Source organism: Saimiri boliviensis, chromosome 9, assembly GCF_048565385.1.
Source record: "Saimiri boliviensis isolate mSaiBol1 chromosome 9, mSaiBol1.pri, whole genome shotgun sequence".
Lineage (NCBI taxonomy): Eukaryota > Metazoa > Chordata > Mammalia > Primates > Cebidae > Saimiri > Saimiri boliviensis.
Genome location: NC_133457.1, coordinates 17,799,353 through 17,817,464, shown reverse-complemented (window position 1 = coordinate 17,817,464; position 18,112 = coordinate 17,799,353). Strand labels below are relative to the sequence as shown.

Below are 18,112 nucleotides of genomic sequence, written 5' to 3'. Positions count from 1 at the left end.
TTTTTAGGGGTTACAGAAAGTTCCAACACTGCAATAATTCAGATAAAGAAATACTTTTTGAGTTGATATTGACAACATGGAAACTGTACTCAATACATAAAAAGCTACACTCAAATGCTCCTAGTATTTGGAAATAAAGTCAAGAAAAAAAAATACCTCCAACTAAAACTGAAAAAACCAAATGAAAATTTTACATGTATACATGTATGCATTTTTCTACAGAGAAAGCCTATGTCTTATGATTTGTTTTAGATTCTTAAAGCATGTATAACACTCCCAAAAAACATGGCTAAATGCATATCCATCCTACATATTAATGTAGAATTAAAACACTGTAGATCATGTGTAGATATGAAATGATTTATAACACAACATAGTTCAGAAAAGAAGCCATACATTTAAATAATCTGTATATTTACATAAATATGGGTAATCTATATTGTTTCCTTAAATGTATATATGTGGATTTTCAGAAGAGTATTACCAAATTGAGAGCAGCATTATCCATGGAGAAGGGAAGACAGATTGGGATTGCACAAATAACCAAGAGACTTCAGTCTTATCTGAAATGTCCCAATTCTTTTTTTTAGAGATGGGTGTCTCACTGTGTTGCCCAGGATGGTCTCAAACTCCTGAGCTCAAGAGATCCTCGTGCCTAAGCCTTGCAAAGTTCTGGGATTACAGGTAGGAGCTACTGCACCTGGTCCAAAATGTTTGAATTATTCTCTACATGAAGGACAGATTATGTATTGTTTACATAAGTTAACTTTCAGAAATGTTATAAGAATGCCATAATCTAATTATACAGAAAGAGCAAGACAACACAGAGCCCAGTCCCTGGCCCAAGCTAAGTAGTCCCCAATCTTTACCTCTCAGCTAGAGTAGTAATTCTAATTAGGGTCTTAGTCCACTTTTGGGTGCTTACAACAGACTACCTGAAATTGGGTAATTTATTTTAAAAAGGAATTTATTTCCTACGGTTATGGAGGCTAAGAAGTTCCAGGCGGAGGGGCATCGTTTGGTGGGAGCCTTCTTGCCTGTGGGGACACTCTGAAGAGTCCCTAAGTGGTATAAGGTATAATATGGCTAGGAGTCTGAGCATACTAATGTGCTAGCTCAGGGCTCTCTTCCTCTTCCTATAAAGCCACCAGTTCCCCTCCCATGATAACTCTAATAAGTTAGCCCATTAATCTATGGCTGTTAATCTATTCATGCAGGCAGAGCCCTCATGATCTAATCCCTTCTTAAAGGCTCCACCTCTCAATATTGCTACATCGGGAATTAAATTTCCATGTGAGTTGTGGAGGGGACAAATATCCAAACCATGGGTCTCAGGGCTAGGCACATGGGCCTCTATTTCTGTTTACAAAGACATAAGGATCCCAGAAGACCCACAGGCCAACTTAAAAGTGTGGACTAGTGTGTGCCTGCAGTTCTGTTTATACTATGATTGCTAAATGTGAGCCAGCCACAAAAAATGAAAATAATTTTCCACATTTTATACACAGAAAAAAAGATACGGTAAAAGGCTTTAATCACCATCTAAAGTAAAAAATAATCTTATGAGACTGCTGTTGCCAAGCTGTAAATAAAAAAATTACATAACTGCAGAAATTGCTATTTTATGCAAGAAGTCACAAAAAAACTGAAAATTCAGACAAATGTGAAAATTTAGGGAAAAGAGTAAGTTTAAATAAATTAAGCATTTCTGCAAACAGAATGACATTCAGGTTTACTACATTTGTTGAGCTCTGATTTTTTACTAGAAAATAGAATGTCTTTCACAATAAGCACAGTAAAAATTCTAAAATAATAAATTCCATCACATCAAACTACTAAGTGTCTGCTGTATTTTCAATGGAATGAAATGATATTTATAATAAAATCCCTGCTTTTCAAATCTTCCTTTCTCATCCTGCAATTCTAGAAAGTCTTGCACAGGTATTCTGTGTGCCTTAAGAGCTGAGCCCAGAACCAGAGACTGAGGTCTGAATTCTAGATCACCAATTGCACTGTTAGCAACACTAAGCACACAGCCGAATATTTTAATTAAATTATTTTAAGTTAAAATAATTTAATTAAAATACTTTAATTAAAAAGTCAAACCATTTCTGACTACAAAGTTCAAAATTTTTGAGCAAACATTCCAAATGACTTAAGATTACTAATAAAGCCACATGTCAGCAAGTACAAAAGAAGAGTGCAGTAGAAGATCATTCTATTAGGTGCTGAACAGAGAACACCCTTTTCAAAGGAATCTGGCATTTTGAGGTGATGGAAATTACACAAACACACCCTACAGCAAATAAATGGGGTCATGGCACAGCTGGCAAGTATGGCTTTGGTTCCATCACTGAACTTAACAAACACTGGTGTTGCAACAGTCATTTCTTAGCACATGCACAGTACATGATCTTGGAGACATGGAGGGGTAGTTACGATGAAAAGCAAAAATTCCAATCAAAATCTATTTAAAGGCCGGGCACGGTGGCTCATGCCTGTAATCCCAGCACTTTGGGAGGCCGAGGTGGGTGGATCACGAGGTCAAGAGATCGAGACCATCCTGTTCAACAGGGTGAAGCCCCATCTCTACTAAAAATACAAAAAATTAGCTGGGCATGGTGGCGCATGCCTGTAATCCCAGCTACTCAGGAGGCTGAGGCAGGAGAATTGCCTGAACCCGGAAGGCGGAGGTTGCGGTGAACCGAGATGGCGCCATTGCACTCCAGCCTGGGTAACAAGAGCGAAACTCCGTCTCAAAAAAAAAAAAAAAAAAAAAACTATTTAAAAGAAAAGACAGTAAATACTTCCAAGGTCCTACTAATGAATGAACACTTGGGAAAACCTGAAGTTCATCTGATTACACACCTGGCATTAACTGTAACAAGTACATAGTGTTCCATCCCTGACTAATACAATCAATATTTTTCTTCAAACCCACATGCTTTTCCCAGAGATCCAAGAACTGCTGGTTTAATGTTTGTGCCACTGTTTTGGGTGAGGCACTGGGTGATTTACCTGTGTGCAGCAGGTTTTTTGTCTTTGAGCAGAGTTCCAGAAATCTCCAGAGGTCAAAACTGAGTTTTCAAAGTCACTGAGGTTTCAAAACCTCAAATCCCTTCCACATATGACCAACCCAAACTGGGAACTATAACCATTATTATTTCAGGACAAGGGGAATATTACCACTGACCCCACAGAAATATAAACAATCATCAGAAAACATTATGAACACCTCTATGCAAAGTCTCAGGATAAAAAATCAAAATGTGATTTAGTTTGCAAAATCACTAGCATTCCTATACACCAACAGTCAAGCCAAGAGCCAAATCAGAAACAAACTGTCATTCACATTTTTTGCCACAAAAAAATAAGATACCTAGGAGTATAGCTAATTAGGGAGGTGAAAGATCTCTACAAAAAGAAGTACAAAACACTGCACAAAGAAATAGAGATGACATAAACAAACAAACAAATATTCCATGTTCATGGATAGGAAGAATTAATATCATTAAAATGGCCATACCGTCCAAAGCAATTCATACATTCAATGCTATTCCTATTAAACTACCATTGAGACTCTTCACAAACTGGAAAAACTATTTTAAAATCTGTATGGAACCAAAAAAGAGCCCAAATAGCCAAGACAACCCTAAACAAAAAGAACAAAGTGGGAAGCATCACCCTACCCAACTTTAAAACGTATTACAGGGGTACAGTAACCAAACAGCATGATACTGGTATAAAATCAGACACAGACCAATGGAACAGAATAGAGAGCCCAGAAATAAGGCTGCACACCTACAACTATCTGTTGTTCTACAAACCTGACAAAAACATGCAATGGTGAAAGGATTCCCTATAAATGATGCTGGGGTAACTGGCTAGCCATATGCAGGACACTGCAACTGGACCCCTTCCTTACCCCATATACAAAAACCAACTCAAGTTGTATTAAAGACTTAAATATAAAACCCAAAACTATAAAAACCCTGGAAGACAACATAGGCAATACCATTCAGGACATAGGCACAGGCAAAAATTTAATGATGAAGACACTAAAAGCAATGGTAACAAAATCAGAAATGGACAAATGGGATCTAATTAAAATAAAGAGCTTCTGCACAACAAAAGAAACTATCAACATACAGACAACCTACAATATGGGAGAAAATGTTTACAAACTATACATCTGAGAAAGATCTAATATCCAGTATCTTTAAGAAACTTAAACAAATTTACAAGAAAAAAACAACCCCATTAAAAGGTAGGCAAAGGACGTGAACAGACGCTTTTCAAAAGAAGACATACATGCAGTCAACAATTATGAAAAAAAAAAGCTCATTAAAGGAATGCAAATCAAAACCACAATGAGATACCATCTCGCACCAGTCTGAATTGCTATTACTAAAAAGTATAAAAAATAACAGATGCTTGTGAGGTTGTTGAGAAAAACGAACGCTTATATACTGTTGGTGGGAGTCTAAATTAGTTCAACCATTGTGGAAGACAGTGTGATAATTCCTCAAAGTCCTAAAGACAGAAATATTGTTCAACCCAGCAATCTCATTACTAGGTATACAGCCGAAGGAATGTACATCATTTTATTATAAAGACACATACACATATATGTGTCTTTATACATATTGCAGCACAATTCACAATAGCAAAGACATGGAATTAACCTAAATGCCCATCAGTGATTGACTAGATTTTTTAAAAATGTGGTACATATACACCATGGAATACTACGCAGTTATACAAAAGAATGAGATCATGTCCTTTGCAGGGACATGGATGAAGCTGGAGGCCATTATCCTCAGCAAACTAAGGCAAGAACAGAAAACCAAAAGCTGCATGTTCTAACCTTTAAGTGGAAGCTAAATGATGAGAACACATGAACACAAAGAGGGGAAGAATACACACTGGGGCCTACTGGAGGGTGGAGGTGGTAGGGAGAGAATCAGGAAAAACAACTAATGGGTACTAGGCTTAATACCTGCACGATGAAATAATCTATACAACATACTACCATGACACAAGTTTACATATGTAACGAATCTGCATATGTACCCTTGAACTTAAAATAAGGTTAAAAAAAAATTATTTCAAATACATTTAGGTTCCCTAAGGCCTGATGCTCAACACAAAGTTATATTCCCTAGAGTGAAGAAATCCTGTACTTCAATTAAGAACAGATATACTTTGAAAATCAAGTGAATGAAGAGTAAGCCTTCATCCCCATTTCCTGAGATTCAAGAACCCAGGTCAGTTAAGTAAATGACTATCATTCATTATTCTATTGAGGCCCAATTAAATAAATCCCTCTTAGGCAGTTCTAATTCTCCTTTACTCCAAAATGACAACACTACAGTTAAACCTGTCTTACATAACAACCATAAATTATTGCAAATTGCTGTACTTCAAAAGTATTCAGCATACTGAATGCTTTTTATAGTCAACTGATAAGGACAGTTTCACCATCCCAGGAGGCAGGCAGGTGTTTGCAATAAAGATAAGAGACTTTTTAGAAAACAAGACAATCAACAGTGCTAATGAACATATGTACTCACTCCCTCCGCTCCTTAGCAGAAAGTGAAGGTATATGCAAAATTGAGACCTAACCCACTGCCAGAAAATCCTTTGTCCTATTCTCTTTCTAGGATTAAGACTTGACTTTAAAAAGAGTTTTGTGTTGAAATGTTATATGCAAAATTAGACAGGGGCTACCCTACTATTTTGATTATTAAAAGTTAAGCATGGAAGGATTTATATACATATTTATATATATATAAAATGCTAGGTTTAACATATTAATTACATTAGGTTTAATATTTAAACCTAGTATAATATATATTAAATCTAGCATTTAATATACATAATATAATATAGATATTAAACCTAGTATTTAATATACATATAATACCAGGTTTAACATACATACATATTATACTAGATATTAAAATATATAATATGTAGTATACTAGATATTTATATATAGACCTCCAACTTCATATATATACACACACATATATAATATTTCTAAGTTGAATATATATATTAAAGTTGAAAGTCTTCTGAGATCTACCCTAAATGCTGCAGCTTCACTACCAAGTGAGGTCAGATAGAGAAATGAAGGCGCCGATCACTTATGAGAAACATCCTGACATCATTAATAATTCACGAAGCCTTTTCTCTTTAGGGTCCTAAATGCAACTTGAAAATTTAGTAGCAGTTAAACTTCTAAAAAGGTAATGGTTGCTTTCTGGTGTTAAAATACCTACTTTCCTAACAGCCAGAACTGTTTATATCTTTTTGGTGGACAGAAAATCCTCATGAGAAGGAAAGAAGAGAAGGTCAGGGATAGTGGTTATCTCTGGAGAGGCAGGGAGGAGAAAAGAACTGGAAAGGAAGGAGGGATTCTCTGATACAGTCTTAAAAAATAAAAAATGAAGCATATAATGTTAAATAACATTTGTTCAATCTGAGTGATATGTACACAGAAATTGATTACCTTTATTTTATTTTTTAATGTTTCTACAGGTTTAAAGCAGTTTATAACAAAAAAATTAAAGTAAAATTTAAATGAAAAGAATACATAAAAGGCACAAAGAAAGTGCAAGCTGGCGCCTAAGCAATGCTAAGTGGCGAAGTCCAATCATGCTACTTTCATTAAATGTAATTGCCAAGCAACACAATAAATACACACAAGCCTCCTGGGAACACTCAACTCCAAGATAACATACACTAAAGTGAGAACTCACTTTACAGTTTTACATTTTATTACAAGATAGTTGTATGATATCAATATTGTTTACAAAAGACACATCATTTATTTTTTGCCAAAATAATCCATGTCCACAAAGTTGAACTGAAGGATATGCGCTATCATTTAATTGTATGTGCATTTGTTCATCTATATAAAAGCCAAACTCCAGGAGGCATAAATATGGCAGCCTGTTTCTTGGGCTAAAGCTAAGTGGGATCAGGGTGTAACCGACATAAAATCCACATTTCTTTTTACCATTCTTTCAGAGACCAACAGCAGGATTTAGGCCTGTGCTAACAAACGCAGTTGCTGCCACAAAGAGAAAACAAAAAATCCACAGCCTTCTTTCTTCTTCTGGATCCTCTACCAAATGGTCCCTACCAACAACTGAAGGAACTGAATGACAGCCATTTAAAGCTGACATGGTCTCAATGGACCTTGTTACCAGCTTTTCCACATATCTGTTTTGGGATACACATATCATGAGATCATTAGATTAGGGTATAAGGCTGCTAATACACCAATTCTGAGGTTAGCTTTTACCTCCTAACCACATGCAAAACTTTTAAAAATATCACAGAAGTTACTCTCTTTTCTAATTATTAGAACATCTGGTCACACTGAGCCCCTGCACTCACCTGGTTTGAGCTAAGTAGTAGCTGCTCAATTTATGTAAGGCCTGTTGACCACACCTCCCACCACTCTCTATCACCTACATATACCAGCATCATATATTCATTCTACTTGCCCTGCCACTATGAGTATTTTAATTTTTGGCATAATACTAAGGATGCTATATCTCAGAGGCACTGGAAATAAATTGATTCCCTGAGATCAAAATTAGGAGGTGGGAAGAAGACAGAGAGAAAGCGTTTGGTGTATAGAATTTTGAATTCCAATACAGGTTAGAAGAGGCAAAGTAGAGCTTGAAGCAGAAGTTGCCTCCCACCGTTTACATACACACATATGGGCCTGGCTATACAGCACCAACATCAACAACTCCTTTCCTTACACTGGTGGTTCTCTAAATACATGAGATTTCCTGATTCCGAACACCTCTGTCATCTCTGCCCTGATATTGCCTAAAGACTCATGGAGGTGTACTGGCTTGTTTTTGATGCAAAGTTCCCCCCAACCAAGCCAGCCATGGGAATTCCTTTCTACTTGCTAATTCATCAGATACTTGGAAATGCTGTGCCCAAACTCTTAAAAGTAAACCTAGCATCACACTGTGACATTTTGTAAGCCAGTAGGAAAAAAATACACAGTTAAAAAGTAAAAGCCATTTGAGGCAGAGAGGAGAAATTACTCATCAACACAAAATTAAGTGTCAGAAACAGGCACCCAAAAAAGGCACAGAGGGAGATAGAACAGAATACCATTCATTAATCAGCTTTAAGAATATACAAACATTTCTATATCAAATTAAATTTCCAGAGGAAGGGCCAGATGTGGTGGTTCATGCCTTTAATCCCAGCACTTTGGGAGGCTGAGGCGGGTGGCTCACTTGAGACCAGGAGTTTGAGATCAGCCTGGCCAACTTGGTGAAACCCAATCTCTTCTAAAAATACAAAAATTAGCTAGATGTGGTGGCACATGCCTACTATAGTCCCAGCTACTCAGGAGGCTGAGGCAGGAGAATCACGTGAACCTGGGAGAAGGCAGTAAGCCAAGATCGTGACACTGTACTCCAGCCTACACAACAGTAAGACCCCATAGCCCACCAAATAAAGAAATGTCCAAGGAAGAACTGTAATTGGCTCTCTATTATGCACAGATACACATACAGGTACTTATATACATGTATATATACATACATACCTACACAAACGCACATGCATATATATGTATATAGCCATAATTACGACAAAGTTCAGGTTATATTATTACCACTATAAATACACTATATTTAACAAAAAGAGAGACCTCATAGAATTTCCAGAGTTCACAGTACATCAGTCTCAAAGCACTTTATCAAACTTAATTTTCCTGATCAGAAATGTCAAAGTTCATGTTCTCATTAATGCCGGCAGAGTTTCGAGAAACATTTCAATCTAGAGTTACAGGATCACTGGCAGAAAAGAACAAAAGCCAAATCCACACATAATTTCCACAACTTGTTTTTTTCCTACCACAGATAGAAAAAAAAGGTAAACACTCACCGCAGAGAGCTGGCTCCATGTGGATCTCAGTGGCTTATGGTGAACCACAATTTTTTCATCTGACTTCTGTTCTTTGGGCTCTGACTCTTCATCAGAATCAATGTCAAGGGCCTTTTCCTTGTAGTTCTGATACAGGACAGCATTTTCTGCAAGAAAACAAGGCCTATGTGTCACTAAATTGTTCTCAATCATTATGCAACTTGTTCTAAACAAATGTCATACGTACCCAATGTTTGGCCTCCAATTTTATAAACAACAAAGAGACAAACAGATTTAGTCCCTGAAGAATAATTATAGAAAAGTGATTTTCTCATTCACATAGCTCTATCTCAAACTCCACCATAGGAGACAGGGAGGGACCCATACAGAGAACGCCAACAAAGCAAAGTTTCCATGTTTCTGTCCACGACCCATGAAGGACGGTCAGTCCTATTAAATCACTGTAATACAGGTTAAATTAGATCCTACCTTTTCTTTAAGGTCCATCACCATTCATTTATCTATGTAACAAACATTTATTGTATACCAATGATGTGCCAGGGGTGGAGAGTAAAATGGAAAACAAAAGAAAGACAACTCTCATGCCCTCATCCACCTCTCATGAGCTAACAGTTTAATAAGAAAGGCTGTCAAATTCACTCATGCATTTATTCATTCCACTGTTACTTAGAAAACACCTACTGGGAACCAGCAATAGTTTAGCACCTGGAATACAATAAGAGACAAGAAATAAAAATCTCAATCTACATGAGCTGTTTTTAAACATGAGAGAACTGCAATAAATAAGCAAGTAACTTTGATAGTATTTTTGATGACGGTTAGTATCATGAAGAAAAATAAAACAGGGAAGTGGGGTGGAAAGTGCTGGGACGAGGGCATGTAGATAGTTTAGGAAGGCCTCACTGGGTGACAACTAAAGACATAAAAGAGGTGAGAAAGGGAGCCCCCTGTATCAAAACTATAAAGAAAAGGCCATTGACATTGACTCTGATGAAAAATTGGTGCCCAAAGAGCATCTTATCAGGGGTCACAGCCAAAGTCCCTGAGTATGAGTCTACCTGGTATGTCTGTACATACCAGGAGCAGCAAGAACAACTGCATGGCTGGAGTACCAAGAAAATGGGTGGAAAGTACAGATCAGGCATCTCCAAACTTTTTACACAGGGGGCCAGTTCACTGTCCGTCAGACCATTGGAGGGCCACCACATACAGTGCTCCTCTCACTGACCACCAATGAAAGAGGTGCCCCTTCCTTAAGTGTGGCGGGGGGCCGGATAAATGGCCTCAGGGGGCCGCATGCAGCCCGCGGGCCATAGTATGGGGACGCCTGGTACAGATGATGGAAATTGAAGCTGGGTGTGGTGGCTCACACCTGTAATCTCAGTACTTTGGGAAGCTGAGGTGGGCAGATTGCTTGAGGTCAGGGGTTTGAGACCAGCCTGGGCAACATAGTGAAACCCTGCCTCTGTCAAAAATACAGTAAATTAGCCAGGTGTGGTGGTGTGCCCCTGTGCTCCCAGTTCTCGGGAGGCTGAGGCAGGAGAATCGCTTAAACCTGGGAGGCGGAGGTTGCAGTGAGCCAATATCATGCCACTGCACTCCAGACTGGACTCAGTCTCAAAAAAAAAGATGGGAGTTGAGGGTGAGCAGAAGGCTAATCGTGTAGGGCCTTGCCTCAGTGCCACTGAAAGGACTTTGATTTTTACTCAAAATATGATGGCAAGTCACTATAGGTTTGAGGACACAATGATCTTACATGAATACATGCCTACACACTGAAGGATTTATATACAGGTGCAAACAGACTGTCAGTAGGGTGTGATCTAGTCTGGCAGTTGGGTATTTGGTCAATGAGGCAATTCTAAGATCTGAAAGCTGAGAAGCTACGGAGCTATAGGAAAAGCACACACAAAAGCTCTAAAGGGTACGTAAGAGGAAACATAATACAGTCATGCACTGCATAACACTGTTTTGATCAATGGCAAACCAAATCGCATCCACAATGGTGGTCCCATATATTATAAAGGAGCTAAAAAATTCCTATCACCTAGCCATCTTAAAGTTGTAGTGTACCAGTATTACTCAAATGGTAATACTGGTGTAAAAAACCTATTACACTGCCAATCATATAAAAGAATAGCACAGAGAATTATGTACATTTCATACCTGATAATCAATTGTTACTGGTTTATGTATTTACTATACTTTTTTATCATTATTTTAGCATGTACTCCTACTTTTTTTAAAAAAAAGTTAACTGTAAAATAGCCTCAGGCAGGTCTTCCAGCAGGAGACATTCTTATCATGGGAGATGACAGCTCATGCATGTTATTGTCCCCGAAGACCTTCTTATGGGACAAGATGTTGAGATGGGAGACAGTGATACTGATGATTCTGACTCTGTGCAGGCCTAGGCTAATGCATATGTTTAGTTTCAACTAAAGAATTTAAAAAGTAAAAATAAAAATTTTTTACAATAGGAAAGAGCTTATGGAATAGGTATGTAAAGAAATAAAATAGTTCTGTATAGCTGTACAGTGTGTTTGTGTTATAAGCAGTGTTAAAACCAAAGAGTTTAAAAGTTTTTAAAAATTTAGAATTTTATAAAATAAGCTACAGTAAGCTAAACTTAATTTATTATTGAAGAAAAAAGTTTTATAAATTTAACATAGCTTAAGTCTACAGTATTTATAAAGTCTACAATAGTGTAATGTTCTAGGTAGGCTTTTGCATTCACTCACCACTCACTCACTGACTCACCCAGAGCAACTTTCACAGCCAAAGTTTCATTCAAGGTAGTAGGTCTAGGTAGGAAAGTACCATTTTTAATTTTTTATATTGTATTTTTACTGTACTTTTTCTACGTTTAGATATACAAATACCATTGTGTTACAAATGCCTGTTCAGTACAGTAACATGCTGTACAGGTTTGTTGCCTAGAAGCAATTGGCTCTACCAAATACCCTAGGCTATACCATCTGGTTTGTGTAAGTACGCTCTATGATGTTTGCACAACAAAAAATTTGCCCAAGGATGTATTTCTCAAAATGTATCCTCATCATTAAGTGATACATGGATGTATCTTAAAAGAACTAGGAAAAGTCAATGTGGCTAAAGCTTGGGTATATCTGGTGGCCACAGTGTACCAGGTGAGTTTAGAGAGATCAACCAGACCATCCAAATCAAGGAATTATTTGTAGGCAATGCTAAAAACTGGATTTTACCATAAGTACAAAAGGATTGAGTTTCTGTCATGATTGCATGTCTTCCCTGAACACAATGGAACTCCAAGAAAAGGAAATATTTGAGTAGATTAGAGAGCAAAACATTGACTACCTAGGAGACTAAGATGCTATTGGGGTAGTCAATCAAAGGTGGTGGAGATTTGCATTATATAACATAGAACAGACTGGTGAAAGACTGGATATGGGGGCAGAGAGATGGAGATGTTAGGGATGTTTCCTAGGTCTGCAAGTCTCACAATCAGAAAGCAGGAAATGGGAAAACCAGAAGACATTCAGGTTTGATGGGGAAGATTATGAGTCTGGTTTGGGACATTTTGAGTTTGAATTGCCTTTTCCATCTGCCAAAACAAGCAAGCATCTCCCTCTTTTCTCATCAACCATAGATTATTCTGTATGTACTACGACTAAAGTAACACTGGAGTCTATGCAAGACTTTACTGATCTCTGATTGTCATGCCATGTAAAGTAGATTACGAGGGTAAAAACTGAGTCCCCGGTAGTCTTTACTCAGTGGTTGGCACAAAGTATATGCATAATATTGTTGATAGATTTCTCATTCATTTGCACAACAACGTGGGCAACAGTATTATTAACCTCATTTCACACATGAGGTGGCTCAATGACGGCCCAGTGATATTACGGGTTTTTCTCAGTTTCACTCAACTGATGAATAGGAGCAGCAGGACAGGAACCCAGGTCTGCCTGGCTCCAATAGGACAGATTCTCACCATTTGGCCATATTGTTTCCTGAGTTATATTCTTGTTAATCATTAACTGTAAGAATACTGCACTCCTCATGTACATATATGTGAAAAAAATTTCTAGGTCATTATATTTGAGAAGAAATGAGAGGATAAACAGAAACAACTCCTATAAAAAGGAAACAAAATAAAACTAGTTATAATGAAGTCTACTCTCTGACTTTAAAAAAATCTAAAAATTTTAAACTCTCTTAGGCAAAGTTCACAAAAATAATACCAAACTCCAGAGAATGTAAAGCAGCATCTCCTTAGGTAAATATTAGGTAGATGCTGTTCACTTCACAGTCAGAGTGCTACAAGAGGCAGCAAACTAGACTAAGAACTAGATCAATGTCCTACTACTGGCTGTGTAACTAGGTGTGACAGTAAACAAGTCACCAAACCTCTCAGATCTTCTGGTTTCCTCAATTATAAAATTAGGGAGATGAACTTATTCTAACCAGCTAAATACTATATCTGGGTTTCCTAAGATTGGTGCAGTGAATGAATTTTTATAGATGAGTCATTTTGAAATGCTCCAATGGGAAACTCATCTTGGTAAAAAATTATATAGGGAATTATTTGACAATCACCAAAGGTTACATATTTTATAACTCTGGGTGGTTGTATATTTGCTTGACTTATAGAGGGGCATTCCTTTCTTCATTATTCTTTGAAGATTGGAAAATCTTCACACTTCAATACAGGCAAAAACTAACTATCCTCACTGCCACCATGACCCTCCAGCCCAACAAGCGCTACAGCTGGGACTGCTCCCTTCATGTTCTTCCAGTTGGCTGACACTTGACCCATCTATTTACAGAAAGTCCAATAATCTGATTAGGGTTTGAACACCTGGTTGAAGCTGCTGTTATTTTTGAGATCCTTAACAAAAATACTATATGGGTTACAAATTCTTAAGAAAATGTTTTTGTCAGCCAGGAGAGCTAGATTTCCCCCAAACTGAAACTTGATAAAGAAACAAGAAGTCAGAAATGATAATAAACTGTGGAAATATGGGCAGAATATTAAGTCAAAGGAAATGTGACCTAAAGAAATATGACCTCAGATCTAAATGCCAAACTCAGAATTTTTAACTAAAAAGCTAGAGCTTGTTCTTGTTCTTTCTGTTTCCTTGAGGGACATGGGGTTGGAGCCAAGGCAGAGAAGAATTAAAAATCCCAGGACATTGACTGAGAAAGTTATCAGCCTATAAAAAATGCCATTAACTATATTCACCATTAGTACTGCTAGATAAAAATTTAGCTTGGTGAGAAGGTTTGGACTGTATAATTTGGGAAGAAGTTGGACATTCTCATCTTAAGTATTTTTGTTACTGCAGCTAGATTTCCACTTATAATTGGTATTCCACATTGAAACAGCTATAAAAGTTTGGAAAATTAAATGCTTACCTTCCCCATCAAATGTTCCTTGTCCTTTCAGCATTTTTTTCTAAGAGAAAAGAAAAGCAAAAAGAAAAAGAAAACTGTATGAATACCCAAATAGAAAATACAGCTATTTTATTTTGTCATTACATTAATTAGATTTCCAAGAGCACACAGCAGTTGAGCCCTAGAGCAGTTCACTCCGTTGATTACTATAATTCACTGAAATAGTGAAATAAAATGTTCAAGATCCCCCACACCCTGTCAAAACAGATTGAGAATCCTCAAATGACTAGCAGATCAGCTCATTTTACTTGTGATTAACCATCACTGTTAAATTGAACTTTGCTATACTTGCAAAGTTGGAAAAAACACATAAAATGTTATGTAATTTTCTTTAAGACCATAGGCTCTAAAATAAAACAGGCTTGCTTGTGTATTACATGTGACATTTATACAGACTAGTTCCAGTGCTCTGATTAATCAAGAAAAAATGTGGCTGCCAAAAAGAATCTCTGCCCTATTGCTGAAATCTGTCTTGTTTCTGCGGAAAGCAGCACACACTCCAAAATTTCCCTCTTCAGTTTTCCTATTTCTTTATGTCATACTTGGTAATATTTTAGTAAGTGCAGCTAATGGGACAATATAGGTGACCAGTACCACACAGTGTCACCCTAACCTGACGTCTTCAGCTACCAACTTGTTAAATGCACTCAAGGATGAATGAGCATACAATGGGACTAACATACAACTAAAGGCCTGGTGATAAAAACAAGCAAGCAAAAGGATAACAAAATATGTGTCTTTTATGATCCTGGCAATTGATTTTAAAACTCACATTTTACCTGAATGACTTCAGGTGTGTAATAACCACTCAAAAAACAATTCAGTAAGTAAAAGCAGAAAATAACGGGCTCAAACAGGAATCAGTATTTTTCTGAATCAGCTGTGATAACAGCTACCATTGACTGAAACCTCTAAGCAAACACCAGACAGCTTGAAGCAGTCAAGAGTGCAATTCTAAGCATGCTCCTCCCCCTTTCAGCTATCTCATTTAAAAGTGGTCAAGACTCAGCCAATAATCTGCCATAAATATTTCCTTTTTGTCCCCCCAATTTTGCTGGAGCTTAGAAAGTTAAAAGTGATGAATTTCACTTCTTCTCACAGAGTTGCATTAAACTCTGCTGTGTCTGCCAGCATCAAACTGGCCAAGAGCTGGATGTACACTAGTAATCAACAGCAAAACACAGAATTATAAGGGAATGACTTCTGGTTTCCTCTATGCTCCCGCTCCCCACCCCCAACATATCTACTTTTGGTTTAGTGAATGGCATCCCACAACTCCTGCCCACTTTTACCTTTATCCTTCCCAGACTGGAAAACCTCTCCTTGTCTTCCATTACTGCTTTCAGAACAGGCTGGGACATTCTGTTCTTCTTCTTCGAGCTGGTAGGACTGTCAAAATCAAAGCCACTGACCACTGCCCTGCGATAAGACGTGGACCGCAAGCCTCTCCGCAGAGACCCTGGGCTATCCACGTCGTTATCGACCTCACTCACCTCCCCTGCGTGACCCAGGGGTCCTCCTAGGCCCTCCACCATGCTGCGCACCTTAAGCAGCCTCTTGTGGGGCTCCACATTCTGACTGCTGGATTTACTAAGTTTAATTTCTGAGGCCAGACTCTTCGGAATGATCTGCTGCTTCCCCACTTTGAGAGCGGCGGGACTGTTTGTACTCAAAACCACGGAAGGATTCTCGGGGAGCTCGTTCTCCTGGGAGGGCAGCCTTTGGAGGGGGAGTTTATGTTCCGAAGAACTTTTCTGGGGCGCAGGAGAGGGCCCCCTTTCGGGATCCTTAGCCTTCTGGCCACACTGAGAACCCGAGCCAGGAGAGTCGTTATTAGCGGCAAGGCCATTTGCAGTGGGAGAAGGCACCGGGCTGGCAGTCAACCCCGTTGGGTCCTCCTCGGGGGTGCAGGGGGCGGGCGCGTTAGGAGTCTGCGAGGGGCGCAGCACCGGCGGCGGCGCAGGGGAGGTCACCACGCCGTTTGCTGGGGACTTCGGGGAGCCGCCCGGCACCGCTTTAGGGACCTGGGGTGACTTGGGTCGTCGAAGTCGAGGAGAGGCAGCCCTGTACTCCGGGGAAGCCATCCCACCATTGGCCACCGCTCTCTGCTGGGCGCCCAGAAGCAGGGGGCTCCTGTGCACCGTCCTGTTGTCCGAAGCGGGGGGCACCTGGGCGGGAATCTGCGCTGCAGGGTGCGTCCCTCGGTCCTCCACTGGGAAATCCGTGATCAGCAACCCGTTGGGGCTCTGATAGGACTGGGGCCTCGGCTTGCTCCGGCCCAGCAGCTGGGGCTGAGGGATCGACCGCCTCCGCCACAAAGGCGTTATGCTGTTGCTAGAAAAATCCACCTCGCTCTCGCGGTCCATAGCCCGGCCTCGAGGCCAGCCCCGGGAGGAGCAACGCCAAGTTAGTCTTGCCTAAAGAGGAAAGAAGTTATGGAACTGTGCCTCCCGACAGCCCGGCACGCCTGGCAGACTCGCGCGCTTCGAGTCCGGCGGTCCCCCTGCTGGAGCGCAGGACTCGACTGCACCGCACTTTACCCGCCCTTTCTCCGGAAAAACTGCACCACAGCGGTGCGCGTTCCCGGTCAGAAATCTGGGCTGCCGCCCAGGCGAATTAATCCAATCCCCTCCGCGTCCCTCCCGCGCCAAAAGACCACCTGCACCAAACGAGCCCGCCACCAATTCACTGGGTGCAAGCCGAGGCACAAGAAACTTGGGACGAGTTCGGCTTTCTCGGGGAAACTCGCCGCGGGACGCTCCCTTCTGTCGCCATCCAGTCGCCCGCCCTCATCGTGCGTACCCTCGTGTTCCGGGTGCTCGGCTCCCAGGCAAATTTACCTTCTGGGGCTTGCAATGTCCGGGGCCAAGGAGCACCCACTGCCCCGTGGGTGGCCCGGGTCCGGGACCTAAGCGCGGCCGCGAGAGTTCAGGAGAGCGCGGCCGCCGACGGCGGCGCCGGCCCCGCCCCCACGCCTGACTACGCCCCCCTGGCCCCGCCCCCCCATTTCGGCTCCGCCCAGATCCGCCTCAGAGGCAGCCACGAGAAGCTGTCTTCCCGCCCCCGCGTGCCTACGGTCGGCCCCAGTCTCCCTGGGAAACAGACTAGCGCACCTGAGCTGGGTTCTGAGCTCCAGCGTTTGCGGCTAGAAGTTGCAGACTGGTGGTGGCGGCGGCACAGGAGTGCAGGCGGGCGGGGTCGTTGCCGAGGGACACAGCGTGAGAACAAACTATGGAGCCCTGCCGAAATGCAGTTTACGAAGCCCTGAACCCTAGAGTTCTCGTGTTAAAATCGAGAACGCGGCGGCGTAGAATTTGTGAAATGCGTGGGCAGCAGTGCAGAGCTCAAATGCAGAGTCATGCCCTTTCAGCATTCAGGTGGTCTTATCTGATGGGCTGGTTCCGCTGCTGAAAATGCATTATAATATAAACAGATTGATGTGCTTGTTTGTGCCTAAAGTCTTTCCGTAGGAAAGACGCCTAGCAGCTGTGAAGAGGGAAACTGGGTGGTAGGAAACCGGAGTGAGGGAGAGTTTTCATATAATTATTTTTGGTACTAGTATGCTTTGAATCTTGAAAGCTATCTATGAAAAGTAAACTCAATTTACACGACAAGAAAAGTATTGGTTTCCAGCAGTATATAGAATAAAAATCAAAATCCGCCGGGCGCGGTGGCTCAAGCCTGTAATCCCAGCATTTTGGGAGGCCGAGGCGGGTGGATCACGAGGTCGAGAGATCGAGACCAT

General features: G+C 40.4%; 1 protein-coding gene across 2 annotated transcripts in view; it reads right to left on the bottom strand.

Moving 5' to 3' along the window:
• ARHGEF26 (Rho guanine nucleotide exchange factor 26) overlaps positions 1-17,328 on the bottom strand; it is a 128,887-nt gene extending 111,559 nt beyond the window's left edge. Inside the window, exons 1-4 of one of the 2 annotated variants that reach the window (XM_010335753.3) lie at positions 17,170-17,328; positions 15,660-16,784; positions 14,329-14,368; positions 8,932-9,077 (exon numbers count right to left, since the gene is read on the bottom strand). In XM_010335753.3, coding sequence (XP_010334055.1) covers positions 8,932-9,077; positions 14,329-14,368; positions 15,660-16,733 — 1,260 coding nt within the window. In that variant the 5' untranslated portion in view covers positions 16,734-16,784; positions 17,170-17,328. The remainder of the gene's footprint in view (positions 1-8,931; positions 9,078-14,328; positions 14,369-15,659; positions 16,785-17,169) is intronic. The other variant, XM_003925017.4, reaches the window with a different exon arrangement.
• Between the last annotated feature and the right edge of the window lie 784 nt (positions 17,329-18,112).